Below are 27758 nucleotides of genomic sequence, written 5' to 3' on the forward strand. Positions count from 1 at the left end.
ACCTGAATATTAATAACAGATTGTTTACAGCTTCAAATAGTATTATCATTATAGACATGAACATGATACTTCTTTGCATAAATGTGAATTACATTCTCAAAGACTGAGACTTCATAAGAGATAAGAGCCTGCACATGCTTTGAAAGAAACTTTCAATCATTCAGAGTTAACTGATTAAGATGAAGATTTTTCAAGATTTTATGAAACTGACAGCTGATGACATCTTCACTCACTTATTATTGAATCACAGTAAGTTGAATGATTTTACTAAAAGTCAAGTAGATTTAATAACTCTGAATATCTTCTTTGTGATCAATATATCTGTTATGATAGAGTGAAGTTTGAAAAACAGGTGAGAGCTGGTAGAAATCTTCACTGAGAATGACATTGAGATCATTAAAATGAGCATTCTTGTGAGAGAATATGTAATAACAGGCCTGATCAATCTATGAAAGTTGCTGTAAATCAATCATTGACTTTTCATCAATTAACAGATAGTGAACATTCTTAAAAAGAGCCTGCAAAGATCAAAGATTTTAAAGATTAGACAGTTCATATAGCATGTTCTTGTGTATAAGAAGCTGAAATAATGTATGTAAGATTCAAGTGTTAATGAAGTGAGCAGCTACATCAGTTGACATGACTTGAATAATTGAGATTGAGAGATCTTGAGCCTCTGCAAGATTTTAAAGAGTTGTAGACAAAATCATAATCAGATAAGTTTTATCAGTGTTATCTTCATTATCTAGATTAATTAGCAAAGAATTTAGAGATTCACTGTTAAGAATCTCAGTATAATGATAGAGAATAGTGTTATGAAGAAGATATTGATCAGAGTCTAGAGTCTTGAGAGAGTCATATTTATAAAGAGTAGTGTCTGCAGAGAAGTTGATCTTCATATTATTTCAAAATTCTGTATCAAGATTGATATAAGTGTTAACATGAGAGCTTCAATCATAGTTGAAATTTAAGAATCAATGATCAAGCTGTTCACAGTTTCAGATGTCAATGAGATCATTATTATCACACTGTGAGTTTTGATAAATGAGTAATACTTAAGAGAGATTAAGCTTCTCTTCATTATTCTGATCATCTTCAAACTCAGGTTCTGATTTCAGCATGTCTTCATCATAGACATCAACTGAGTGATTATAAGAAAGATGACAATAATTAAAGATCTCTGTAAAAGAGAATCAAGAAGTGAGAAGATCAACAATCTTGAGATCTTCAATTTAATAAAAAGAATAATGAAGAAGAAGTTTGACACAAGCATAGTTCTCTGAATCAGTTTTGAACTGATAAATAGAAAAGTAGATTAACACTCAGAGTTTTACACAGAGACATCTCTTAATTTAATGACTGTGAGAAAAGATTTGAAGAAATTCAAGAAATGAAAGATCTTCAAATTCAGTTAACTGCTGCTTATATTTTTTCAAAAAGAATGAATCACATTGTAATTCATCAGATTCAAGAATATAGCTATAATGATGTTAAGATTCAGACTGACAATCAACTGCAATTGACTCATGAGAACTCATTTATAAAGAAAGATTTAAAAGAAGATAATAAATCTTCTGAGCAGATTAATCACACTCATCAATGAGCTGATTCATAAGTTTAACAACTGTAGAGAGCAGTGAGTGACTTGAACTAATTCTTAAAATCACTCATTGAACAATCTGATAATAGAATTCTGTATCTGTTTCAGTCTTGACAATGTACTTAGACAGATAATCAAGAACAGCACAGCTGTCAGTGCAGAAAGCAATATCAGTATTTACTAGCCAGCTAACTGTAATCAATCTGTTGTAGTTATTGAGAATTGAGTTGTTACAATGAGAGTGTAGCTGATAATATCTACTACTCAAAGATTTGAGAATAGCACAGTCAGTTCAGCATTCATACAGGAAGTGAAATCAGCAATATAGATTATCAGTGACTCAGTATTTATAAATGCAGTACTTTTCACTACAGTGATGATATTGAACACAGTTGAGAATCATAGATAAATATTCAATGATATTTATCTGATCAGAATAGCTGAGAGAAAGAGATAACTGTATATCTTCAGACTGAGTGTGATTAGGCTCAGAATTCTCAGCTGTAATAATGAGACCTCAGTATTCAGCAAAGGCTTGATAGAAGTCTTCATTCATATCAAGTTCAGGATTCAGTGCATTCTTACACTAAAATACACTATGTGAGTGCACTGATTCACAGTCTTATCACTCATAACAAGTTCAGTGATCTAGGATTTTGAATTTCAGGTCTAGAATCTTTTCCTTGAAGATTGTAAGTTATAGATAAAAGTAATATATGACTATAGTAAAATAGTCACAAATACTATCTCTTACAAACTTCAATCTCTCAAGATCAGTGCCGTGCTTTCAAATAACATAGTTAGAAAAGTGATATATCAGATCATTTCAGTGATGATCTGCAGCTGAGAGAGTAAGAAATAGATATGAAGATCTGATATTTTGAACATAGACTTGTAGCTGACAACATTTTACATCTTAAAAAGAACAGGTTTTATGAAGACTCTCTGCAAACTGTATAAGTGAATTTAAAATTGTGACAGATTGTAAAGTATCAGCAGTAAAAGCAGTCTGCAGCTTCTCTAGAGTGAGATTCTTAATAAGAGAGTCAGTTTAATTGTAGAAAAAGTGATCTCAATTATTAATCTATCTGTAGAATAGAGAATTGAAAAGAATATATTAAAAATAACTATAACAGACAAAGCAGCTGTCATGATATTTAAGAAGAAACTGTATATAATCTGCAAGACTAATTATTCTTTGTCTAGAGAGAATGAATTTAACTTCATCTTATAAGAAAAGTGTTGAAAAGGCCTAAGAAAAGAGTGAATGAGTATTATTAAACTCACTAAGTAGTGTATTACAGGTCAAAGACAGAGTGAGATAATCAATCTATTCTTACTATGATATTTCAAGTTCATGATGAAGTTGCTTAACTTCAGACTGTGAGATCAAAAGATCTGAAACATCAGAGTATTCAGATGAGATATTCAAGTTATCAAGATTCAAATAATTCTCATTCTTAACAGCTGTTAATTCTTGCTTATCAAGCTTATGAAAAGAAATCTGATCAGAGACATCTTTATTTTCATATAACTGATTTCAAGTCTCTTCATCAATCACAATGTTCTGATAACTGAGATAATTTTTACAGAGATAGATTAGTCATTGAGTAACAGCTTCTTTATAAATCATGAAATCTCAGTAAAACTGATATTATAAGCAGAGATCTGCATTTGAATTTAAAGACTTCAATATAATAATATCAAGATTCTTAGAAAGAAGTGAGAGAGTGTTATAAACACAGTCAGTGTCTCTAAGAAAGCTAATAATATAATCTTTATACTTATACTGATGTTCTCTGACTTGACAGATCTTAATGAAGACATGTACATGTAAAATTAACATCTTTTCAATCTGACTGAGAACAGAGAGATCTGAATTAAGATCACTGAGATCAAGATTATTCTCTTAAAAGAATAAAAACAGCTTATCAGACAGCTATCTCAAATTAACAGTATAATAATGAGTATAAATATTATCTTAAAGATTCATTCTGAACTAGTGAATTCAATAACAGCTACAGATCTTTATCTGTAAATCTTTAAGTATGTGATAAAATTTCTGTATACACTGTCAATTATCAGAATTAACAGCTGAATCTGTAAGATAAGTAGAACTCTGAAGATTTATTGAAGAATCTGAGACAATTGCAGTGTATAACTGATTATATTTCTGAAGAATTATAAGAACTTCTATATTTAATGTATTAATTGAGCTTTCAGATTATATAGAGTGCTGAGATATTAAGAGACTACTAACTCTTCTATTGAGTTAATTAATGAACAGATCTGTAGAGCTCTGAGAAACAGAGTTTTGAGAAGTTAAGAGTAAGAAAAATGATGTAAAAAATGTCTGCAGCAGAAGTATATCTGTAAAAGTGAAATAAGATTAGCTTGAAAATGAATTGAATGATAATATAGATAATTGATAAAAGACTGAAGAGAGATCTACAGAACTAAGAGATGAATTAATTATCAAAGATAATAACTGTAACTGTTTTCTTAATTGAGTTAAGAATAAAGTTAATAAGAAATATTCTCTATAATATCTGATAATATGATAAGCTCTTTGAATGACAGTTTTCTTTTTACAGATCACTGTTAATGAAGATATATCAGAACTATAAATCTCACAGTGATAAAACTTAATCTCAGATAATAGATCTATTTCAATAGACTGTTCACAGACTTGAGAGACTGCTATTAATTACATGAAGTGTTAATATAATAGAAGAAGTTTAGACTCATTTATCACAGAATCTGTAACTGTAAAAGAATCTGATTTCACTGCATATATCTATTTACAGTTCTACACAGTATAAAGAGATAATCAGTGATAGAAAAGATGTAATAAGAGAAGATTACAATATCTGAGTTCTCTGAGTGCAGTATTGAAGACAGACAGCTGTAGAAGTAGTAGAACACTGTAAAGAAATGAATTGATCAAGAGACTGGTTTCATAAGCAGTGAATGCAGGCTTTTAACATGTTATTCATTCTTGAGAATCTATGAGAGATGATTAATCAAATATGTTATCTATTCAAGAATCTGTACAGAGTAGGTAGTTGATGAGATGTATGATCTATAATTCAAGAATCTGTATAAAGTAGGTAGTTGATGAGATGTGTGATCTATAATTCAAGAATCTGTACAGAGTAGATGGTATGATTGATGAGATGAAAGATGAATGTGTTGTGAGTGTGTAGAAGTCATAGTGCAATGTCATGGAATTGCACTTCACTTAATTCTACACCAATCAGTGGGCTGTATTCGCGCCAAGAACCCCAAAAAGGAAATTCTCCACTTTTAATGACCAGGGTTTTCATCATATATTTGCTTCGCTTCGCTCCGCAAATTATTAGTCTCTCAAATAATACATATCAATGTCTCAACTCCTCCACCCTTTATCCTAACACCCCACCCCGCTGCTCTGGTGTCCGGGTTCCAAAGTTACCCCCACCTGCAATTGGAATGCCCTGACCTTCCTATTGACCAACCTCACAGAACCTTAGAAAGTCTTCCTCCACTACAGAGTATGATAACCTCCTATAACCACTCAGACATCCAACATTATTCTCATTCCGCGTATAAACAGCTATTTTTTACGCGCGGAGGTTTTTCCCTCGTACAATTAAAAGCCCATCCTATTGGTGTTCAATTGTTGATGGGGGCATGACATGGATTCTAACACATATCCCATTCAAATGCACCAACCGGGGCTTGAAACTACAAAGGATGGTTGACGGAGAGGAACACAGCATATTTGCGATTTCGGTAAGCTACAAGGTAATAATAATAAAAGAATGAAACGACCACTAAACAACGGCCTTAATGGCAGCCGAATACAAAAAGCATACAAAAAACGGAAAGAAAATGAAAAGTTGGCCGAAACTGGTCTACTCCTCCCACCCACCGCCCGGGTAGACCCCCTGTAGTCATATGAACCTACGAAAGCTGATTAGATCGCGATTACTACTTCGATAGCAGGGAATACTCACCGTGTTCCTGGCTATATATAGCCATCATGACGCTCCGAGGCGTATATTCGATCGGTTCGGTTCGATTCTTGATAGGAGACATTGGTTAGGATGAACACTGAGATATCAGTGAAAAGGGCGGACCTACCAGTTTGTGAGTTTTCCTTAGCCACCACGACGCTCCGAAGCGCCAAACCCCATTGATCTGTAGTCACCACGACGCTCCAACGCGTATACCCGGTCGGCTCGATTCTTTATGAGGCATGGTTAGTATGACTTTGCGGTATGATGGGGTCAGCAGACTGACCGTTCGAAGGGCTTTCATCCGCCACCACTACGCTCCGAAGCGTATAACCCCTTATCCTCCGTAGCCCACAACGCTCCAAAGCGTATAGTTCGGTCAGTTCGATATCTGTGAGGATTGTTGTTAGAATGGGATTGTGACATGGATGTCATAAAAGACTGACCATTCGAAGGGCCCTCATCCGCCACCACTACGCTCCGAAGTGTATAGTCCCTTATCCTCCGTAGCCCGCGACGCTCCAAAGCGTATAGTTCGGTCGGTTCGATATCTGTGAGGATTGTTGTTAGAATGGGATTGTGACATGGATGTCATAAAAGACTGACCGTTCGAAGGGCTTTCATCCGCCACCACTACACTCCGAAGTGTATAGTCCCTTATCCTCCGTAGCCCGCGACGCTCCAAAGCGCAATTCGGTCGATTCTTTATAGGAGGCATGATTAGGACGATGGTGGTATGATGGGTTAGACGGGTTAGAAGACTGACCGTTCGAAGGGCTTTCATTCGCCACCACTACGCTCCGAAGCGTATAGCCCCTTCTCCTCCGTAGCCCGCGATTCTCCAAAGCGCAATTCAGTCGATTATTTATAGGAGGCATGATTAGGACGATGGTGGTATGATGGGTTAGAAGGGTTAGAAGACTGACCGTTCGAAGGGCTTTCATTCGCCACTACTACGCTCCGAAGCGTATAGCCCCTTCTCCTCCGTAGCCCGCGACGCTCCGAAGCGTAATTTGGTCGGTTCGGTATCTGCGAAAGGCGTAGTTAGGCACAAAGGGGTTATAGGAGACTTACCGCTCGAATGACTTCCTTTACCCACCACGACGCCCCGAGGTGTATATGCCCGTTGATCTCGCTTCTTTACAACAGGTGGGGTTAGGATGGCATTGTGACAAAGTGGATTCTAGAGGACTGACCTTTCAAGGGGCTCTCCTTAGCCACCACGACGCTCCAAAGCGTATAATCCCGTTGGTCGTCTACCATTCCTTTACAACAGACATGGTTAGGATGACGTTGTAGCATAACAGGTTATACAAGACTGACCGTTCGAAGGGCTTTCCTGGGCCACCACTGCGCTCCGGAGCGTATAATCCCATGATCTTCCATATCCCTTGACGCTCCGAAGCGTATATTTCTGCATGCCGCCTTTGGTTATGATAAGTTCCATGCCCAAACTACGAGTTGTGTTGGGGAATTCTGACCTTGCGGGGACCGATACGTTGCCACCATAAGCTCTAGAAGCATGCAATCCGGCGTGGATTGAAAGGCGGATCGAGTCTGCAAGCATGTTAATAATCGTTAAAAATCCGGTGGAAGGATAATATATGCTTACCGAATATTTTACCTAAGAGAAACCCCAAAAGTAAGTGGGCAATAGGTCGGGGAAAGCAAACCTGTTTCAAGAAGATCTATCACTACAGCTGTGACTAACGTTCAGCCTTTGCAATCAATGATGGCAGAGACAGAGGGAGAAGAGAACAGTGAGCGCCGACTTACCTGAATACGGCAGCTCTGGTGCCACCATTCAGATATCTTTCGAGGCGACCGGCGGGGGAACAGAAAACGACCCTAACCTATAAACACGTTGGAACAAAGCCGTTAGGATGCTCCTGAAAATTTATGGGCAAGGGCTTGGGTGGGTTTACGTTGTCGCGGTAAATCCTGCGCTACCACAAATCCTGCCAATCGAGGCGCGGTATACCTGACCTGCAGATGAGAAAGTTAGCAGAAGATTCCGAAGTCGATAGGGTTGATAGGATATACCAAAATGTGCACAAGCGGTAGCCACCATTCGTGTACGTTAACTATCCTGTCCAGTCAGCAGTTCCAAAAGCGACCTACCGTTAGGCTTCCACCAACCCGCCCGCCTAGGAAACCGTGTTAGTAAAGATGACGGGGAGAGGTAGGGGGAAGCAAAGGGAAGTGAAAAAAAAAAAAAAAAAAAAAAAAAAAAAAGCAAACGAAACAGGAAGGACGAATAGAGCGAAACTGAAAACGCAAAACAGGCCAGAACACAGCAGAACATGCATATTAAGTGTGATCACTAAAAGAATGTGCGAAAACGGAAGTGGACTTGTCGTCCGAGATACTTTAGGATGATTTTTCGTTTTTAAAATTTTTTTGGTGAGAAGGGCACTTCAAATCACAGAAGGAAATGTCCGTGCCCTCTCATATTTTCTCTTCTTCTGTTGAACTCTTCGAAAACAAGGCGAGTCCGGATCGACGTGTAAGGATTGTCGGGTTCCAGACGAGCGACCCTACAAAGGTCTCTCCGAACGTTGGCGAGGTCGTTCCAGGAGCAAAAAGAGCGTCCGCAGGGTTTTCCGGGTAAATGAGCGTGCGTAAGTTGACTTACTTGTCCACCCCAGTAAGTCGTATACTTACAGTCTTCGTCGTCCTCCGGTTCCTCCAGGGGAGTGACAGACCAGCCAACCAATTTGCCGACGATTGTCGTGGGGTCTCGCTGGGTATGTACACCCGGCTTAATCCATGTATTGACTTCGTGGACCGTGACGCCTCCGAACTGGACTGATTTAGCCGGCTTAACGTTTCGTCGACAGGAGGTGCGAGCACGGGCACTGCCATTGTCAGATCCATGGCTGGAAGAAACGGCTTTTGAAGCACTCGAACTGTCAGCACACAGTTGCGCGTGCTCCCGGCGGTGGCGGCGGATGACTTCGCGGACAGCCTCGAGACGGTCACCTGCACAGTTAAAACGAACGGGAGGGGGAGGGGGAGGGGGAGGGGGAGAAGAAATGAGTGAAGCAGAACGAGTGGAAGTGGTGGAAGATGAACGAGCGGAGGTAGAGGTGGAAACATGAGAGGCAGTGGTAGCTGGTGAGGAGCGGATGGTAACTGCTTTGAGAGCAGCAGCAATAAAACAACGAGTGGAAGGGAATGAATCAGAACGAATGGAAGTGCTAGAAGAGGAACCAGCGGAAAAAGGTGGAACGGAGCGGGTTGGGGGAGCTGGTGATGAGCGGGTGGAAGTGGCAGAGGTTGGCCGGGAATAGCGAGGGCGGATTTGAAGGTGCTGGAGTTTTGAAAGAGTGGAATATGCAGAGGGAGGGATAGGGCGGGCTGGAGGGGGAGAACGAGTGGAATTGCGGAGGGAATGGGTTCTTGAAAGAGTGGAGTCTCTGGACCAGGGAATAGGACCAGAAGGGCGGGCCGGGGGAGGGGAACGAGTGGAATTGTAGAGGGATTGTGGTCTTGAGAGAGTGGAGTCTCTGGACCAGGGAGTAGGACCAGAGGGGCGAGTAGGGGAAGGGAAACGAGCGGAATAACGGGAACAGGGAATTGGGGCATCGCCAGCCCTGGGACGGGTACGGGGGATAACGAAGGGGCAAGGCTGGGAAGAAGTGGTCGATATCGACGGAGAAGAGCAAGAGGAACATAGGGGCTGCAGTTTCGAACGAGTGGAGAACCGTGGAGAAGGGATAGGGGTACAGGGGCGGGCAACCTCACCAGCTTGAGGACGAGAACGGGAGACGACAAGGGGAGCGTAGCGGGTGGAAGTGCTTGCCGAAGAGCGAGGGACGGCAACCACAGGACGAGGAACGAACTCAACAGAAGAAGAGGCAGAAGAGCAAGAAGAGTAAGAGCAAGAAGACGACGACGAAGCAACAGCAGATGAACGTATCGAAGAACCAACAGAATCACTAAACGAGTGTGATATACTTACGTCTTTGTAGGCCACGCGATGGGGGAAGGTTGTAAAGGCCGGCCCATTGCGCTTCCTAGCGGCCTTGTCGTTTGGCCGAGTGGGGATGCCCGGAATGTGTAGGCCTGGCATGGCTACTACACAACGAAAGAAGGGGCGTCAAGAAACAGGAAAACAGCAAAAAGGAAGCAGACAAAAAAAGAAAAAGCAAAGGCAAACACAAAATCAAAAATCAAAGGAGTATATGAGAGAGGAGGAGGAGGAGGAGAAGGAAGAAGGTTATATCTCTTAAACAGTCTGAAGGTAAAGAGAGAGGTATGGTATGGAGATGCCCCGGAGCAATGGTCAATCACGTGAGTGAAGATAGGGGCAGCAAAAAGTCACAGACGTGATGGGGAGAGAAAGGAGAAAAGAGAAGAGGAAGAAAAAAGATGGGAGCGGGACGCCGGCTTTTATGTTTATCTCCCACGGATAGCGAGGGAAGGCACCCGGGGGCTCATAACCTGCCAAATACGGCAATTGATCCAGGATATCGGAGGAGCTCTGGCCTGAAAATCCGCTGTCGTTGCTTCCCTCAGGGTGAACTTACCCCTTCATTTGGCAGGCATGGTTACCGCATCGGGTAGGTCATGTTTGTTTTGCCTTCTGTTGCGAGATGTGGAAGCTGCCTCCCACTTTTTAGGACGCAATTTGTATGGGTAAAAATGGGTATAGGCCATACGGGAGGTTGTATGAGGATTTTTGAAATATCCGTATAACCGTGTAAGCTAATTGTATATTATATTGTAGACATGCGAGCATTGATGAGCTCGTCGCGGGGATCCCGTAGGTATCAATATCGTCGCGGAATGCAGCGGAGTAACCCCTAATCGACCAGAGGGTGCGAAATTGCAGTGGTATATCGGTTGTTGATATTGTGATTCAAAACGCAAATTGCCGCCATTCCTCTCAACGGCGAAATATAGGGGTGATGTTTGTGCTTCACTGAATCGAGTGCATTTGTCTCCCCAGATAGATATGAATTTGCAATACTCTCTACGCGGTTCATGGTGCATGGTTGGCTGGGCAATCAGGCCTCCGCCAAACAACTGGAACTGGCTATGTGGATACGAAATGAGCGTAAGATCATCATGAGTAGATCTTTAAGATAGAGAATCCTCCCAGTATCACTTCTACTTGCATGGTTAAGCAGTATGCCTTGCGCGGGATCGGCGTTGAGCCGCATATGTGGATCGTGAGGCTCGTGCAATCCATGTCGGCCTCCACATAGCTTAAAATCAACGACACCACAGAGTCCAATACAGAGATCCATATAAATAGAGTCATTCTACAAGCTCAGTATTCTACAGGCTCAGTATCCGCACCTATGGCTGGTATAAACGGCTTTAACAGCGTGTGGCCTGCGGTGGCTACCACTTATTGGAGCCTAGCCTCTTCTACACCTTACAGTTAGGCGTCAAGGATAGTGAGGTATGTATGTTATCCATAAGAAATATTTGCGTAGCAGACCAAGTAAGAACGATTTGTTTACAGACATTGATTCATTAAGTGGCTTCATAGGGTGCATTTTATATCAAGTCCCCTCAGACCGTATCTATCCACGTAATGTACTGTACTGTACTATCCACAACACGTGAAGTCCCTGACAATGTGGCTCCACATGGTGGACAATCACCAGCGTTATGCTTCTGCAAGCTTGCGGTGTGCCATACAGGTCTACGGATCGCCATCAAGAACGGTAACAATCTCCATGGAAGAAAGGAATGTGGCTAGCAAGGCCAGTTTAACCAGATGTCATCTTCTGCGCAAAGGAGAAGCCACTACGTCCTTGGCGAACCGCTGGAGAACCATTAGCACTCGGTGTATGTACATGGGATATGGATATATCTGCTGTCTATGGTACTGGGGGAGGGAATAAGCTCAAGGGGGCTATGGCGTGAAGAACTCTGCTAATCGATGTTCATCTGGTAACTAGATAATGCTTGAGATCGCCGTTTAAATTTTTGGACACCTTGGATCCGAAGGCGTGCTAAATAAGTCTCCCTATTACTCTATATCAAAGTCATGCCCTAGCAATGGAGGAATATGCCAATTAGTTTCCAACAGTGTTACCCATCTCCAACTACCTACAGCAACGTGGTCGTCGTCCACTCTGTTTATTCAGCAGATGCATCGTGAAGAGTCAACGCCTAGGCAAAGAAACTACGGAAAGATATTCCAATAGTCAGGGAATGTTCACATCAACTCTAGACGAAGCGGACAGGCCAACTGTCACAGTTTTCATCTGCGAAGAGTCCTTGAGGAGTGGGAGTGAGAGGGCCACCCAGGTACAGTACAGAGTGTTTACTACGCTGGTATGACCTTCAATTTTCGGTAGTTCCACCCTAATATTTTAGTGGCATTCCAACCATCAATCCGGGGTGGCGCGTTCTCAATCATCCCCATACAAATACTCCGTAGAAGATTCTTATTGTCTTCATTCTTATTATTCTCGTACGCGCTATTCTTTATTATTCTCTATCAAGATAGACCTCCTTGCTGCTCTTGAACCTCCAGTTGCACCTCCTGAAGATCCAGAACCTCCTGCTACACCTCCAAAGCAATTAACCCGCAAGCAATGTTGAGATCTGGCTCTACTAATCTCTATTGCTTCGTATGACGTCAGATGATCTCGATAAATGTTAATCCTCTACACGGAGTACGGAGTACTCTGTCGTAACAATAAAAACAGCATAACAATAAAAATGAAAATAGGTATTTTTTATATGAGAATCATATATAAAAGATACAAACATTGAAGATGAAAATTCAAATTTTGTACTAAAATTTTAGTCTGTTTTTCAGATTTGAGAAAATGAGATATTCTTATGAAAAACTATTATATTCATTATATTATTTGAGTATTTCTAATCTTCATATTTCAATTTCATGCTCATGTCTAAGATGTTGATAAAGATATTAAAGAAAATGATGTTTGTATCTTTTATATGTGATTCTCATATAAAAGATACCTACTTTCATTTTTATCATTATTAACTTAGCTATTTCTACGCTAGCGCTAACTACGACCCGACCCACGCACATGGTTTTCGTTTCGCTAGGAACTTAGCTCTTTTTAATTGATCAAGTACCTTCCCAACTAGTTAATAATAATAATGTATCTTCTTCATCAATAACTAAAGTAAGTCAATGGCTAAAGCTCTCTGAGAGCCCTTAGCTAACTTCATTTTAAAATAATCATCAAGTAGCTTTAGTGAATGTCAAATTCATCAGTTATTCTATGTGATTCTATGTGTTCTCCTAGTGTCGGATTGAGTGTCACGGATGAATATGTTGAATATATATGAATCTTATGTGTATCAAGATCTGCTTGTTATATTATTCATACTAGACTGGCCGCTGAGACTATGAATTTCACATTTGATCTCATTTAGTCTGATCTCATACATTTCTTGGCGTGAATCCCGCTGGGACTAATCATTAAATAAACATGTAAAGTGACTATATATCAGATCTTAAAATGAAATCATGACTTGAAAAAATGAGAAAGTGATTTCATTTAATTTCATTTAGTCTCATTCTTAGTATAAAGTTACTATTTTTAGACATTTTAAGGTTTTCTTTAGACTATTTTTAATTTTTTAAAAAGTAACACTTTTTTGATAATGCTTAAATGAGATTTAAAGTCATTTAAAGCAATAAAAATAATTTAAATTGAGAAGTGAAAATTATAATCTTATTTGAAAAATGTGATAAGAGTAGACAGTAAGTCTCACTGAAACAGTATGAAACTACTATCTAATGTTAGAACTGTGTAATGAGATCTATTGAATTGATAATAAGACTATCAAAAATTCTGATTCTGGTCTCAGACACAGTCACACAGTCAGTCTAATTCATACACTATCTAATATATCTATTTCATACAAAAGATAAAGCTATTTATAGTAAAATATATATACAAGTCAAGAGAGCTAGTATAAGTAAGTATTAGATAAGTATTGTAGTAAGCTGATAATAATAAGAAATATTATAGTAATACAATATTAATGATATTCAGTAGTATATAATCTCTTTTTTCTGATACACCTTCTTCAGTAAATGTAACATGTAAAAGAAAGTGTAAATGAAGCTGTAATAAAAAGAGTGTAGATGAATGTAGACTGATCACTGAGATTATAAATTTCATATTTAATCTCATTTAATCTGATTTCATACATTTCTTGGCATGAATCCCGCTGAGACTGGCTATCAAAAAAACATGTAAAGTGACTATATATCAGATCTTAAAATGAAATCATGACTTGAAAAAAATGAGAAAGTGATCTCATTTGATCTCATTTAATCTCATTCTTGACATAAAGTTACTATTTTTAGACATTTTAAGGTTTTTTTTAGACTATTTTTAATTTTTTAAAAAGTAACACTTTTTGATAACACTCAAATGAGATTTAAAGTCATTTAAAGCAATAAAAATAATTTAAATTAAGAAGTGAAAATCATGATCTCATTTGAAAAATATGACAAGAGTAGACAGTAAGTCTTACTGAGACAGTATGAAATCACTATCTAATGTTAAAACTGTGTAATAAGATCAGTTGAATTGATAATGAGACTATCAAAAAATCTGGTCCTGATTTCAGACACGGTCACATGGTCAGTCAAGATAAATATATAAATAAAGCTGTAATAAAAAGAGTGTAGATGAATCTATAGAGATTATATTAAAATAGATTATTTATTCTGCTTATATCTCAATGATATCTGATATATTAACTAGGTCTAGTATCTTGACAAATTCTGTATATTTCTGACATGATAAAGTCTTAGTGAGATCATTCACTAGCATCTGAGCTGTAGGCACTTAATTAACTGTAATATTATCAGATTGAACACATTCTCAGAGCTATTATTATTATTATTATTATTATTCTTTCATTATACTCATATGCAAGCGGAGCTTATGATGAGTTCTTGCATGATGTTAAATACAGGCTAAGTGTTAATTATACAGGAGGAAATACAGGTGTTAAGATCATATCAAGATAACAAGAACATAGGAAATACAAAGAAGTGATAATTAAATACATGTGATAATAACTTCTCAGCTCAGGAACATAGAGTGATTTATTGAAGTGATTTATACACCTCTGTATTTATTAGAAACCTGAGGTGCTTGAGTTCTGGATTTAATGTATCCCCTGCGGGTTTCGAACTCACACGCCTTGATTTCCCATGCCAAGGCGCTACTGAGTGGCCGCATTAACCATTCGGCCACCGGGGCATTCTCAGAGCTAGCTTTCATATATATTAACATAGCAGAGCTTTGTGATTATAGAGAAGTCTTTCTTTATAAAGAATATTAACAGTTTGACAGTTATTACATTAAATACAGATCTTGTGATCAGATTTAAATTAAATATATTGAAAGAATTTATCTTATCAGATAGACTTCTTATAAGCTTATAAGATTATAATAAGCTCAGCTTCTATGATAGATATAGTTTTAATTATCTATCTATTTGATTTTCAATCAACAGTCTCACTGAATAGTTTGAAGATATATTCTTATATAAAGTAATGATTCAGATTATCTGCGAAAGAGACATTACTGACAGCTTTAATAATATTAGATTTGAGATTAAGTTATAGAGATCTGTCAATGTTATTATTATATTAAATAGTGAGATTCTTTATATTATATAGATAAGATATCATTCTATTCATCTCTAATAAGTAATATTTCAATGAATTTGTCATGAATGTAGCTAGTTTATTCACTGCATATGTAATATCAGAGTGAGTTATTATTACTGAGTAGATGCAGAAGCTGATACATTGTTGATAATAATGAATTTTTACAGATATGACTGACTCATTAAAAGACTCTAATGAAGTATTAGTTAGTAAGATATATATCTTACAGATGTGTGTGAGATGATATATATTAACTATCTTATTAATATAGACATTCTGACATAGTCAGAGCTTTAAGTTGAGACAATTGCATATTATTCATATATTGAGAAATCATTTCAAATCTCTCATCTATCAGATCTTATAGATGTTTTTAAGATCTTTAATTAATTAATCTCTTTCATTCAAATCTTCTCATTGTGATAGAATAATGATATCATTCATATAGAAGAAGATGATTAATTGATTATTAGAGAAGAGATATCAATTCTCTGATATAGAGATAAAGTCTAATATTATCAATGTTAAAGATAGTTCATTTAATCAGAGAAGAAATGATCTGTATAATTTATATAGTACTTATAGAAGTTTTAGTACATAATTTATATACTTCAAATTTTGCATCTTCTTCAACTTTCATCAATTATCAGATAGTTTCATATATACTAGCTTATTAATATTACTATTAATAAAGATATTAATTTCTTCTAATTATTTCACATCTAGATCAAATGCTGCTATTAAAGCTAATAAGATTCAGAGATCTCTGACAGCTAGTGTATAAGCTTTTATAGTGAGATCTATAATTAATTAAAGATCTCTGTGTACACAGATACAAGCTTTGTATTTCAAAAGAAAATCTTCATTATTAAATTTATAGATAAATACTTATTATAGAGAGATAACTGAGACATCTCTCTATAATCTGCTAGTAATTTCATATGTATTCTGCAGAGATATACTATTTCATTTCTACTTAATAGTGTTCTCAAATTCTTTATAATGTGAGTGTTTTTCAATATCTGTTCAGTCATTCAGTGAATTTGACAGTTGAGATCTATGAATTATTAAAGTCAGTATGAATACTGTTGATATAGCTGTATTATTAATAACTGTGAAAACAGTATTTGAAAATAAATATTGAGACTTGTAGAAGTCTGAATGTGATTGAGAGAATATCTCATTTGTCACGCTCCCGGCCGCGCCAAGGCCCCGTTGCGGTTTTACACGGCTCATTACTTTCATGCGGATGATTTCATTTCATCTGAACTGGTTTCCAATCACTCTATGACATCATTCAGATATATCATAGAAAGATCTGATTGATGAATATAAGAACCTTACTTCTATACAAGATCAGCAAATTACTCTTTCTTAATAATAAGACACTGCTGAGATATCACTTCAGCTATTCTCACTTCTGAAATGAGAGAAGAGTATCTGCTCATTATCTATATAGAATAGCTAGATACTGACTTCTTATTAAAAAAGTCAGTGATTTGTTTTTCTTCTACTGAAATATATACAAGAGTTACTGCATATCTTATATAATCTTCTTAGTATACTAAGTATCACATCTGTAATATTCTCATAATAACTCTGTAGTCTACAAGCTCACTATTCAAGCAAGATAGTTAAGCTCATTTATATAGCTTCTTAAACAACTATCTCTATATAATATTATTAACTAGTTATTACTTCAGTTTCATTATATTACAATTTGAATTACTTAATCTGATTATAAGTTTGAATCAGTCAAGCTTTAACAGATTAATATAATTTTATATATTTATACTAAGACTGATCTGATCTCACTCTCTGAAGAAAATACTACATCATTCTCTAGAGTGTGTATATCTCTATCTCAGCAGAAATCTGAGATTTCTGAACTCACTGCATATTGAAGCATGAGCTCTTCAACTGCTCTATCACTGTCACAGTCTCTACACATCTACATCTATCATGAAGATAGAGAGATTAAGATTGAAGATTCTCTGAGATATAAGAGAAACATCTTATCTGAATTTCACAGCTTTATCTATATTCTTGAACAGAAATTCTGCCTTAATCTGAGTCAGTATAATACTCATAAGATATAAGTAATATACACTGTCAACCTTCTTGAAGACATCTCTGTGACTACTTGAGTTATTAAGAAGAGAAAGCTTAAGTGTATCTATACTGTTATAACTTAAGAAGAATTCAAGAACTTTCTGCTGAACTAAATCAAAGATCACTGTAACTGCAGCTTCACAGCAGCACAGTGATTTAACTTATTATATTAATAAGATGATAAGAATTCTTTTAATTTTAATACAAGATTTAAAGAATATTGAGAGAAATTAACTGATAATTTGAATCAATTAAAAATATACCTTTATCTTATAAAGCTGACTTATAAGATACAGATAATGATATTATAATATCAGAGTTCATTAATTAATCATACTAAGCTTATCAATCTGACTTCTTAGATCTATTTGAATAATCAATTCTCTGAGAAAAAGATTAATAAGATCTTTTCTAAGTAATTAATAACAGAATCTAAACAGTGCTGTGACAGCTTCAGTGCAGAGAAAGTAAAGAAGAATTTCAAGTATTCTGATTCTTCACTCACTGTGAAGAAATATTAAAAAAGATTTAATAAAGATCTCTATTTCAACTGTAGAGCTGATAGTCACTATATCAGTGATTATAAGAAGCTGAAGAAGAGAAGAAACTGAGAAGATATCTTCTCAAAGTTAACTTCTCTTCTGACAAACATATTCATGAAAGATAAAGAAGAGAAAGAAATAAAGAATTGATAATTCTCATATTTTTAAGTTTATATTATGATTACAATATATACTCTGAATAAGAAGATATTAGTAAGATATCTACTTAACTTCAGAATAGATATTAACTTTATATTCTATTTCTTTTCTTTAATGAAGAGTTGAAAGAAGATAGACTTATCAGATTATATAAAATTTATCAATGAAATAAAATATCACTGTTTTAACATAATTTAAGTGAAGTATGTAATTACAGACTTAGAAGAAATCTTCAAGAAGAGCAGTCTGCTTCTTTACACAGTTAATATTATAGATGAGAATGTCATTCTAGATCTTTTATAATTGAGAGAAAATAATTCTCTCATTAACTGAATCACTCAGATATGATGATACTATCTTACTAATAAAGAGATAGTGATAGAGAAATCTGAAGAGTTTCATTGAAAGAATCTTGAGAAAAAGATAGAGTTAATATACTGTGTAATAGAAGATTAAGACTTAAGAACAGATGAAGAAATTATCACTCTCACTACAAGATTAGTAGCAGTATTCATTATTAAAGACAGATATACACAACATCTCTTTACAGATTATAAGAATGTCTTTTCAGAAAGAGAAGCAGTGAAGTTTTCTAATATCAAGATATAATATAAGATTCATCTTGAAGACAGTGTAACAGCACTATACAAGTCTCTTTACAACTTGTCTGTAAAGAAATTGAATGTTCTGTATAAATATCTTGAAGAAGCATAATCAAAGAACTGAATACACTTATCAAAGAGTTCAGCAGAAGTGTCTATACTCTTTATATTTAAGAAGAATAATAGACTATGCTTATACATAGACTATAGAGATCTTAATAAGATGACAGTTAAGAATCACTATTCATTATTATTGATTAATGAGATAATTAATCAATTATCTGAAGCAAAGATGTTCTCAAAGATTAATATACAGAATATCTATTATAGAATCAGAGTTAATAAAGATAATATTTAAAAAACAGCTTTTTATATCAAGTACAGCAATTTTGAATATCTTGTTTTATCTTTTGATCTTTGTAACACTTCAGCTATCTTTCAGATCTATATAAATAAGACACTGTGAGGTCTTGTCAATGTCTTCTACATAGTATATTTAAACAACATTCTAATCTTCTCAAAATCAGAGAAAGAATATGATACTTATATTCAAGAAGTATTGAGTCACTTGAGACAGTATTAACTCTATATAAATACTGAAAAATGCTTATTCTACATGCAGGAGATTGATTTCTTAGATTATATTATTAAGATAAACAGCATTTCAATGAGCAGAAGCTGAGTCTTTATTATTAAGAACTGACTGATACTGTGAATGTACTGTGAGATGCAGATGTTTCTAGAATTTGTAAATTTCTACAGATAATTTATCTATACATATTCACAGATTACTGCTCTTCTTACAGATCTGTTAAAGAGAAGTGTGAAAGATAGAAAAATAGAACTGTTTATTCTTACTCAAGACACTGTGCAGATATTTATAAAATTGAAACAAGCTTTAACAGATATCACAATACTGAATCACTTTAATTCTGATTTACTCAGTCAGTGTGAGACTGATGTATTCAGAAATGAAATCTATGAAATCTTTTCACAGTTAACACTGAAGATCTTTTAATATTGAAAGAATCAGAGAATAATCACTTCTGAGAAAATAGATAATGAATTATCTGTGAGAGAAGACTTTTTCACAGAGTCTATAAGATACTGTAAATAAAGATTAGTAACTTTCTTCTTCAAGAAGTTATCACTCACACAGAGAAGGTATAATACTCATAATTAGAAGATGTTAACAATTATTAAATTCTTTAAAATCTGATGATATTATCTTCAGAGTAGTAAGTACTCAGTGTAAGTTCTTACTGATTATGCAAATCTGCATTACTTCTTGACAATAAAGAGCTTGATAGAATATCAAGTCAGATAAGCAGAGCTGCTTTTAAAGTATGATTTCTATATTCAATACTGTTCAGATCAGCTTAACTCTGCTGACACACTGTCTAGATAGTCTGATTATAATATCATTAATGCAGAGATGAATTTTATAAAAGAATCTCTATCATCACTGCAGAAGAAGCTGACTGCAGAGAGTTGAAGTTCTCTGAAGCTTGAGAATGATGTTAGAAAGACAGCTGCATGACTCAGTATAAAAGATGAAAGAAAACTCAGATCTCTGCAGAGAACTGACACTGAAAATCATGAGCTTCTTATATTATATCTTACAATCATTGAATTAGCAAAGAATAAAATAATCTATAATCTTTCAACTCAACTACTTTTGAAATTCATTGATAAATTATAGAAGAGAAACACCTCTACTGCAGCTTAAATTCAGAAGTTAAAGAAGAAAGAATTCAGTTTGAACTTGAAAGAGACAAACTCTGAGCAGAGCAGTACTGCTAAGAAATCAAGTCACTGATAACTAGAAGAATATAAACTTCTACTGCTGAATAATTCAGTCTTCATTTCTTATAATAGAGTGATACATCAGAAGTTATTGAGAATTTATCATAATAATCTTCATATAAAGTACTTCAGATTAGAGAAGACTGAGAAGCTTCTAAAATATAAATATATTTAAGACAAGCTTCAGACAGATGTTAAAGAGTATATTAAGACTTATAATATCTATCAAAGAATAAAGATCTCACAGTATAAGTAATACGGTAAGTTAGTATCACTGTCTATTTCAAAGAGCTTATAACAGAATCTATCAATAGATTTCATAGTTAATCTATTAAAGTTAATAAAAGTTAAAGAATATGACTTAATTTTAATCATTATTGACTGCTTCATAAAGATGATTAGATATATTTCTACTTATAAAAAGATTAAAGTCTCTGCATTGACTGATCTGTTTTTAAATACTATCATTCATAATCACAGTGCTCTGAAATTGTTAATAACAGATCAAGAATTTCTCTTCATCAGCAAATACTAATCAGCTTTTTACTATCATCTTATAATAAAATATCTTCTCAGTACTGTATTTTATCTGCAGACAGATAATCAGACTGAATACTAGAATCAGACACTAGAACAGTATCTTCAAGTATTCTATTTATATTATTAGAATGATTGACTCAAATATCTTCTAACTACTGAATTCATATATAATAATATAAAGAATGCAATCTTAAAGATATCTTCTTTCTATACTTATTATAAATATAATTCTTTATTACTCAGTGACATCATAGACAATATTTCAAAGAGAGAGATAGACAGTCAGAATATTGAATAAATACAGAGAACAGAGTATCTCTTAGACTGGCCGCTGAAACCATGAATTTCACGTTTGATCTCATTTGATCTGATCTCATACATTTCTTGGCGTGAATCCCGCTGGGACTAATCATTAAATAAACATGTAAAGTGACTATATATCAGATCTCAAAATGAAACCATGACTTGAAAAAAATGAGAAAGTGGTCTCATTTGGTCCCATTTAGTCTCATTCTTGACATAAAGTTACTATTTTTAGACATTTTAAGGTTTTTTTTAGACTATTTTTAATTTTTTAAAAAGTAATGCTTTTTAGTAACGCTCAAATGAGATTTAAAGTCATTTAAAGCAATAAAAATAATTTAAATTGAGAAGTGGAAATCATGGTCCCATTTGGAAAATGTGACAAGAGTAGACAGTAAGTCCCACTGAGACAGTATGAGACTACTATCTAATGTTAGAACCGTGTAATGGGATCTGTCAAATTGGCAATGAGACTATCAAAAATTCTGGTCCTGGTCTCAGACACGGTCACACGGTCAGTCTAGTATCTCTCAGTACTAGAAGTAAAAGTGAGATTGAAACTTTTAAATAAAATTCATAAGAAGACAGTGAAAAGTATTTATTACACTCAGAAGTAGTAGATGAAATACTATATTATTATTATTATTATTCTTCAATTATAGATGTATGCAGTCAGAGACTATGACATCTACCTGAGAACTTTAGTTCTCAGGGTTTTTTCTATGTCTGTAAAGTTAACTATTATACATTCATCAATTTCAGATATGCAAAATCAGAAAATTCCAGCTCAGAATACAAAAACTGTTTACAAATTACAGTGTTTTAACATCTTTTGATACTTTGAAATCATTTGACAATATCATGACAAAAGAAAAGAGAAAAAGAACACAGTCTCAAAGATAGACACATTAAATAGATAGATAGAAAGAAATTGAAAGAAAAAGATAAAGAAAAAGATAAAGTAAAGAGAGACTATAATAAAACAAATTATTAAAAGAGAGTGTATAGCTGTTTTAACAGACTATATCTGATTGATTTTCTCCTCTTCATATTCAGATAATTCTGAATTTAGTCATTTTCTTATAGCTGCTTGAGTTTCTGATAGAAAGTCTATTAAGTATTTAATTCCTATCTCAGTTGAGAATAAGAATCTCATATTTAATTGATTTAGATTATACTTCTCTTTCAATCTGACTCTGAGACTATTGTATAATGCACAGTGCATTACAATATACTTAGAATTCTCATTTGTATTGCAGAATAAGCATTCTATTGAGTCAAATCTATCATTAAATCTTTGTATATAAGATTTGAAATAGCCATGTCCTAGTTTCAGCTGTATTATAGATGAGAATATTTTCTTTTTATATTTAATTGAACAAGATTTCCACTTGGGTTTTATTTCAAATCTTGAATAATGTATACTCTTCTTTTATTTCTGTCAGCTTTCATTTCACTTATCTAAACAAGATTCTTTTATTTTTCTCTTTATAAAAGATCAGAACATAATTTTTTGAATAGATCTGCTTAATTCTGCACTCTTTTTTACAGCTGAATCAGTCAATTCATTGTTATGAATATTCATATGAGCAGGAATTCAGTGCAGATGAATTATTAGCTTTGATATTCTTCTCTTTTGAATTTTCAAAACAGAGTTTAAGATCAGTTCAAGATTCATTTGATTATTATGAATCTGACTATTTCTAAGTCTTTTTAAAGCAGCTTGACTATCAGAGAATATTTATATCTCTTTCAAACAATTTCCTCTTTTATAAGATTTTATTTTAATGAGTTTGAAAGCTTTCACTATTACAAATAGTTCAGCATCAAAGACTTCACATTCAGAGCCTAGATTTCAGAAATCTGAGATAAAATTAATATTATCTTCAGTATAAGCAATGCCTGTGCCTAATCTATTCAAGTTCTCATTTTTTGAGTCATCTGAATAAATCAGAATAGAGTCTTTTATATTGATTGTAGAAATTCTCTTCAAATACTGTTTATATTCTTTCTCTTTTGATAGTTTACTTATTTATAAGTCTATAAGAGATTCAAGCTTTTCTCTTCAGAGAGATAACTTCTCATGATCAACTTTTTCAACATTTAAAGAAGAAAATTGATTTTTAATCAGAGAGTATAGTCTGTACAGTTGAGAAGATATTTTCTTTGAAGAATTATTTTCATTTCAATTAAGAAATCTATTTCAATTCAGTTTATTTTCAGAGTTAATTAATGAAAATGAAGAAGAGACTCTTTCTCTGATTATATAATTTAAGCTCATCTTTACAACTCTCAGAGCATAGTTCATACAGGCCTTTTCAAATCTAATAGCAGAAGAAGGAATTGAAGCTTCAATTTTCATTGCTTTAATAGAAGATGATTTGAATGCTCTCAGAATTCTTCTCAAGACTCTGTTTTACAGACTTTGAAAGAGTTCAGTGAAATTCTCTTAATTATTTCATTAAACTTAAACTTCATAATCAGCTACTGATGTAATACAGACTATATATAACTGTCTTATAGTCTGAAAGAATAGACCTCTCTCTGTATTTGATAGTCTGATTATATTGTTCAATAGTCTTTCTGTCTTAACAGTTCTTTGTTGAATGTGATATTTAAAATTCAACTTGAAGTTTAATCATACTTCTAATTATTTAATATTTACACTGAGTTTAATCTCTCTATTTAAAAGAGTTAGAGATAGTTCTTTCTCATTAAATCTAGAAAAGAAATAAATTCACTCAGTTTTAATCATATTAAATTGAATTTGATTGATATCTGCTCTAATAAAGATTTTCTTTGCAGCTTCTTCAATTACTTTCAAATTCTCTTTGATAGTTTTTGAGCTGTAGACTAGATCAATATCATTCACATAACTCAGAGATTGCACTATTCTTATATTTCTATTCTTGAATAGACTACGGGCGCTAGCCACCCGGAGGATGCATCTTAAGCTAATTACATTTAACCCTCTATAATTAACCGACCACTGCGTCCGTCCTCTCGGGCCAGCCACTAATTTCCAGGGGTGTTAGTTAGTGGCTGCCACCGCCCACTTGGTACACACCAAGCTTCCGGTTGCTGATCTCGGCCCCATTAGATGCCCATAGGCCTATCAATCAGCCGTCGTGGCCTCGCCCTGTGTTAGGGACTAATCATAGGCTCGATGACTGCAGTCCTCTCTGTCAGTATTAGGGCTTGACAGGGAGCTTGTAGGCTCTAGCCTATCAGAGTGCCCTGCCTAGGGCCTAGATGCGCGTCTAGGCCTGCTAGTCAGATGGTTTTCAAAATCATTCTCTGTATTTGAGGGGGAGCTAGGCTCCGATGATGGCCCTAGTTAGAGACTCACTTAAGTAGTGTATAATCACTACATTAGGCTTGGCTCTATATTGTTAGAACCTTGACAGATGCACAGTAGAATAGTGAGACATTGACATCTCATGTCAGCCCTGATGAGTGTTCACAGAATCTCACTTAACTAGTGACTTGACCTGCAGTAGAGAGTTCTACCCTGCACTAAGCCTTACTAATTAGGCTCAGCCTCTATTACATGAGGGCTTTCATGGGTAAGAAGTGGCAGGTGCCAGCGGTGGGATTTGAACTCACACACCTCTAATGTGTGCGGCCTTGGTTACCAGTCTTACCAACTGAGCCACGCTGGCGATGAAATACTATAATTAAAAACATCTTTTAATGAAGTACTTGATAGAGAATCAAGTACTACTCTCAGTAAAGAATATCAAGATAATAAGACTGTGTAAAAAGCTTAGTAAGTAGTGACTAGAATCTTTCTCAGTAATAAGAGTAATGAGTAAGCAGATATATAAGTTAAAATTACTCACAGAATTGAAATCAATTTATTCTGTTTTTCACATTTTCTATTTAAAGCTCTATAAGTAATACTTCAGAGCAGAGCTATCTCAGCTGAATAATATTAAGATTAAGAGTGATACTGAATATCTTATAAAGAAAATATTAAATAAGTGAATATATTACAGTAAGCTTCAATATCTTATAAAATAAGAAGATTATTCATTATCAGAGAATTTATAAGAACTGCTTAAGTATTTGAAAAATACTGAGAAAGAGATTATAAGTTATAAGATAACTAGTAGAGATCACTCTGTTACATATCAGAGATATTAAATAAGAAATACTGTTTAAAACTTCTTATTTTTTCTTAAAGAATTTTTAGAGATAATCTTATAATAATGAGTTAATATCTTCTAAGCTCTATAGCACTCTTCTTCTATTTTCTTTCAAAGAATTTTTTAGAAGTCTAATAAGACTACACAAGTATAAAATTCCTGAAGTAATTAATAAGAAAAGAAAGAAATATTTGAAATTAATAAGAATTAATATTATTAACTCATGAATCACTGCTATTCTAATAGAGCTGCAGCCTGTTAAAAAAGTAAAAAGAGAGAATCTCAGAGCTTACTTATTAATAATTACATTCTTATTAAACTCATTCTTCACTGTTGAAGTCTTCAGTATTAATATCTTTATCTACTGAGAAGTTAGTACTGCAGTACTGCAGAGAAGTATGCTATAGAAGAGTATGAGAGATACTTAAAATATTAACTTATTAATTTATAAAGTATCTCAGTTATCTACTTCAATTGAAGTGAGATTCTCTTCAATTAGTAATTAATCTCTATAGTACTTTCAACAGCAGTATCAGCTGACTTCTTCTTAAGATCAGTCATTCTGAGATATTTTTTCATCTCAGAGATTCACACTTTTATCTTCTTTTATAGATAAGTAAGAGAGATCTTCTCAATCTTGACAGAATTTATCAATACTTAAAGCTCTGAGACTCTTACTCTATACTGCTTAGATATCTAAGCTTCTTATCAGAACTAATATAACATCTTTCTGTGAGATAATACTTACAGAGAGACAGAAGTCATTGTTACAGATATAATAAAAATAACAGAAGTGAGAGAAGAGATAGATATATAAAATCTCTCTCTTCTTCAGCTGTTTAGTATAGTGTAGATAAATAGTAGTGTCAGTCAGAGACTGCACTGAAGTCTTCTTATAGAGAGAAGATAAAGAAACTGCAGAATTCTGCAGACTTAATTCAGCAGCAGTCTGAGCAGAGCTCAGATATACTGTGAGAGAGAAACTACAGATTGAGCTTCTCAGAGTCACTGTCTCTGAAATCAAGCTCTTCTCAGATTTCTCTTCAAATAATCACACAGGGTTATACATCACTGTATTGACTGAGAAGAGGGGCGGTGTTGCAACAGCAGTGAAGAGAGCAGGAAATAAACTGAACACAGACAAATCAGTCAGCAGAAGAGATGACATTTCACTGCAAGGTATAGTAACTACTGTCACAGCTGTAAGAGAAGTAGAAGAAGATGTGATAATAAGAGCAGTGCTTTCATAACTCATTGACATCATCATTTTCATCTTTAACCTGGCTTTCTTAGCAGTCACAGAGATCACAGCCACATCACAAAGACATTTATTCACTAGAAAATGTCAGAATAAGTTCCTTATTATCTCTCAAGAATGATGCTCTCATGCACTCACTATTACAGATGAGAGAAGAGAAGAAAAATGTATTACAGAGAAGAGAGATCTTTTTAAAAAATCCTGTTACTACTGTTAGCTTTATTTCTAAAACACATCACTTTTACAGAGAATTTCATATATAGAATGAAATATGATGAGAGATCTGTAAATCACTTATTAACTATATTTTTCACATCTTAAATTAATATATAAGAAACTCATTTATCATGTGTGTGATTCAAAGGTTGCTTAAGCCAGCGTACGATTACAGACGTACGCCGGCTTCTTATATATTGTAATATCGTACACTAAATTAATTAGTGGCCACTATGGCTCTCTTTATACTCGTACACTAGTTCAGAAGTAGCTGTGTTATTATTCAACAGTTGTATATTCTTCTGAACTACATTCTCTCTCATCAGATTTAATCATGCTCATGTGATCATGTCATACACTCTAGCTTCATGCAGATTAGCTTATTACTAGCATTTCACAATCATGTAATCTATTTCTGATTCAGCAAGCATTCTGCATACACTCTTACAAAGAAACTTTCACTATATTATATCACTCATTCACTAACTTTTTTCATTCTTCAATCATCATCTTTATCATTATCATCATTGAACATTACTATCTTATTCAAGATTTCTACTTCTTCTTCTATTCAACTCTTTTTATCTGTTCATCTATCATATTATACATGTTTCTGATGATGACTCTTCATTCTCATAACAAGTGTTCTTATAGTGCTTATACTGAGCAGTTCATTAGCAGTAAGTGTAATATGTTGTAAAATATGATCAGAACTTGTTTATCTTCTAACAATTATCAGAATATACTACTATGAATAGCATATCTTCTTCATCTTCTTATACACCTCTGACTCTCTTTTCTTCAGCAGTATCTGATCATGTTTTTCTGATCATA

At 34.6% G+C, this 27758-nt stretch overlaps 4 protein-coding genes and 1 pseudogene across 6 annotated transcripts; 1 reads left to right on the top strand and 4 right to left on the bottom strand.

Annotated features, from left to right (window-relative positions):
* Positions 1-5609: 5609 nt before the first annotated feature.
* Positions 5610-6316, bottom strand: BDCG_07030 (uncharacterized protein; the record flags this gene model as incomplete). The annotated part of the gene is made up of 5 exons (XM_045422795.1): positions 5610-5665; positions 5726-5829; positions 5881-5989; positions 6045-6149; positions 6205-6316. 5 exons carry the CDS (start codon positions 6314-6316, stop codon positions 5610-5612), a joined length of 486 nt encoding a protein of 161 aa, XP_045278361.1.
* Positions 6317-6538: 222 nt separating this feature from the next.
* Positions 6539-7674, bottom strand: BDCG_07031 (uncharacterized protein; the record flags this gene model as incomplete). The annotated part of the gene is made up of 7 exons (XM_045422796.1): positions 7642-7674; positions 7524-7584; positions 7375-7451; positions 6922-7155; positions 6795-6863; positions 6698-6736; positions 6539-6627 (listed from the first exon to the last, which is right to left on the bottom strand). Exons 3-7 carry the CDS (start codon positions 7400-7402, stop codon positions 6539-6541), a joined length of 459 nt encoding a protein of 152 aa, XP_045278362.1. The 5' UTR covers positions 7403-7451; positions 7524-7584; positions 7642-7674.
* Positions 7675-7880: 206 nt separating this feature from the next.
* On the bottom strand, positions 7881-9861 carry BDCG_07032. 2 transcript variants are annotated; one of them, XM_045422797.1, is made up of 3 exons: positions 9563-9861; positions 8234-8490; positions 7881-8145 (listed from the first exon to the last, which is right to left on the bottom strand). In XM_045422797.1, the coding sequence occupies exons 1-3, from the start codon at positions 9671-9673 to the stop codon at positions 8136-8138; spliced, it is 378 nt and encodes a 125-aa protein (XP_045281931.1). In that variant the 5' UTR covers positions 9674-9861; the 3' UTR covers positions 7881-8135. The 2 variants fall into 2 exon arrangements, with proteins under 2 accessions (XP_045281931.1, XP_045281932.1); XM_045422798.1 differs by having other exon boundaries at positions 8141-8490; positions 9563-9712.
* A 111-nt stretch (positions 9862-9972) lies between these two features.
* BDCG_07033 (uncharacterized protein) lies at positions 9973-12398 on the top strand (the record flags this gene model as incomplete). The annotated part of the gene is made up of 6 exons (XM_045422799.1): positions 9973-10163; positions 10331-10366; positions 10507-10660; positions 10934-11011; positions 11256-11403; positions 11648-12398. The coding sequence occupies 6 exons, from the start codon at positions 9973-9975 to the stop codon at positions 11899-11901; spliced, it is 861 nt and encodes a 286-aa protein (XP_045278363.1). The 3' UTR covers positions 11902-12398.
* Positions 12399-24883: 12485 nt separating this feature from the next.
* Positions 24884-24964, bottom strand: BDCG_17436 (annotated as a pseudogene). Its single transcript has one exon. The product of its transcript is annotated as a tRNA-OTHER (tRNA).
* Positions 24965-27758: the final 2794 nt, after the last annotated feature.

Source organism: Blastomyces dermatitidis, assembly GCF_000003525.1.
Source record: "Blastomyces dermatitidis ER-3 genomic scaffold supercont1.7, whole genome shotgun sequence".
In the NCBI taxonomy this organism is placed as follows: Eukaryota; Fungi; Ascomycota; class Eurotiomycetes; order Onygenales; family Ajellomycetaceae; genus Blastomyces; species Blastomyces dermatitidis.

Coding starts and splice junctions, on each gene's coding strand:
- BDCG_07032 (XM_045422797.1), bottom strand. CDS start 9,673: ATGCCAGGCCTACACATTCCGGGCATCCCCACTCGGCCAAACGACAAG. Junction 8,491..9,562: donor ATCGCGTGGCCTACAAAGAC/GTAAGTATATCA, acceptor GTGCTTCAAAAG/CCGTTTCTTCCAGCCATGGA.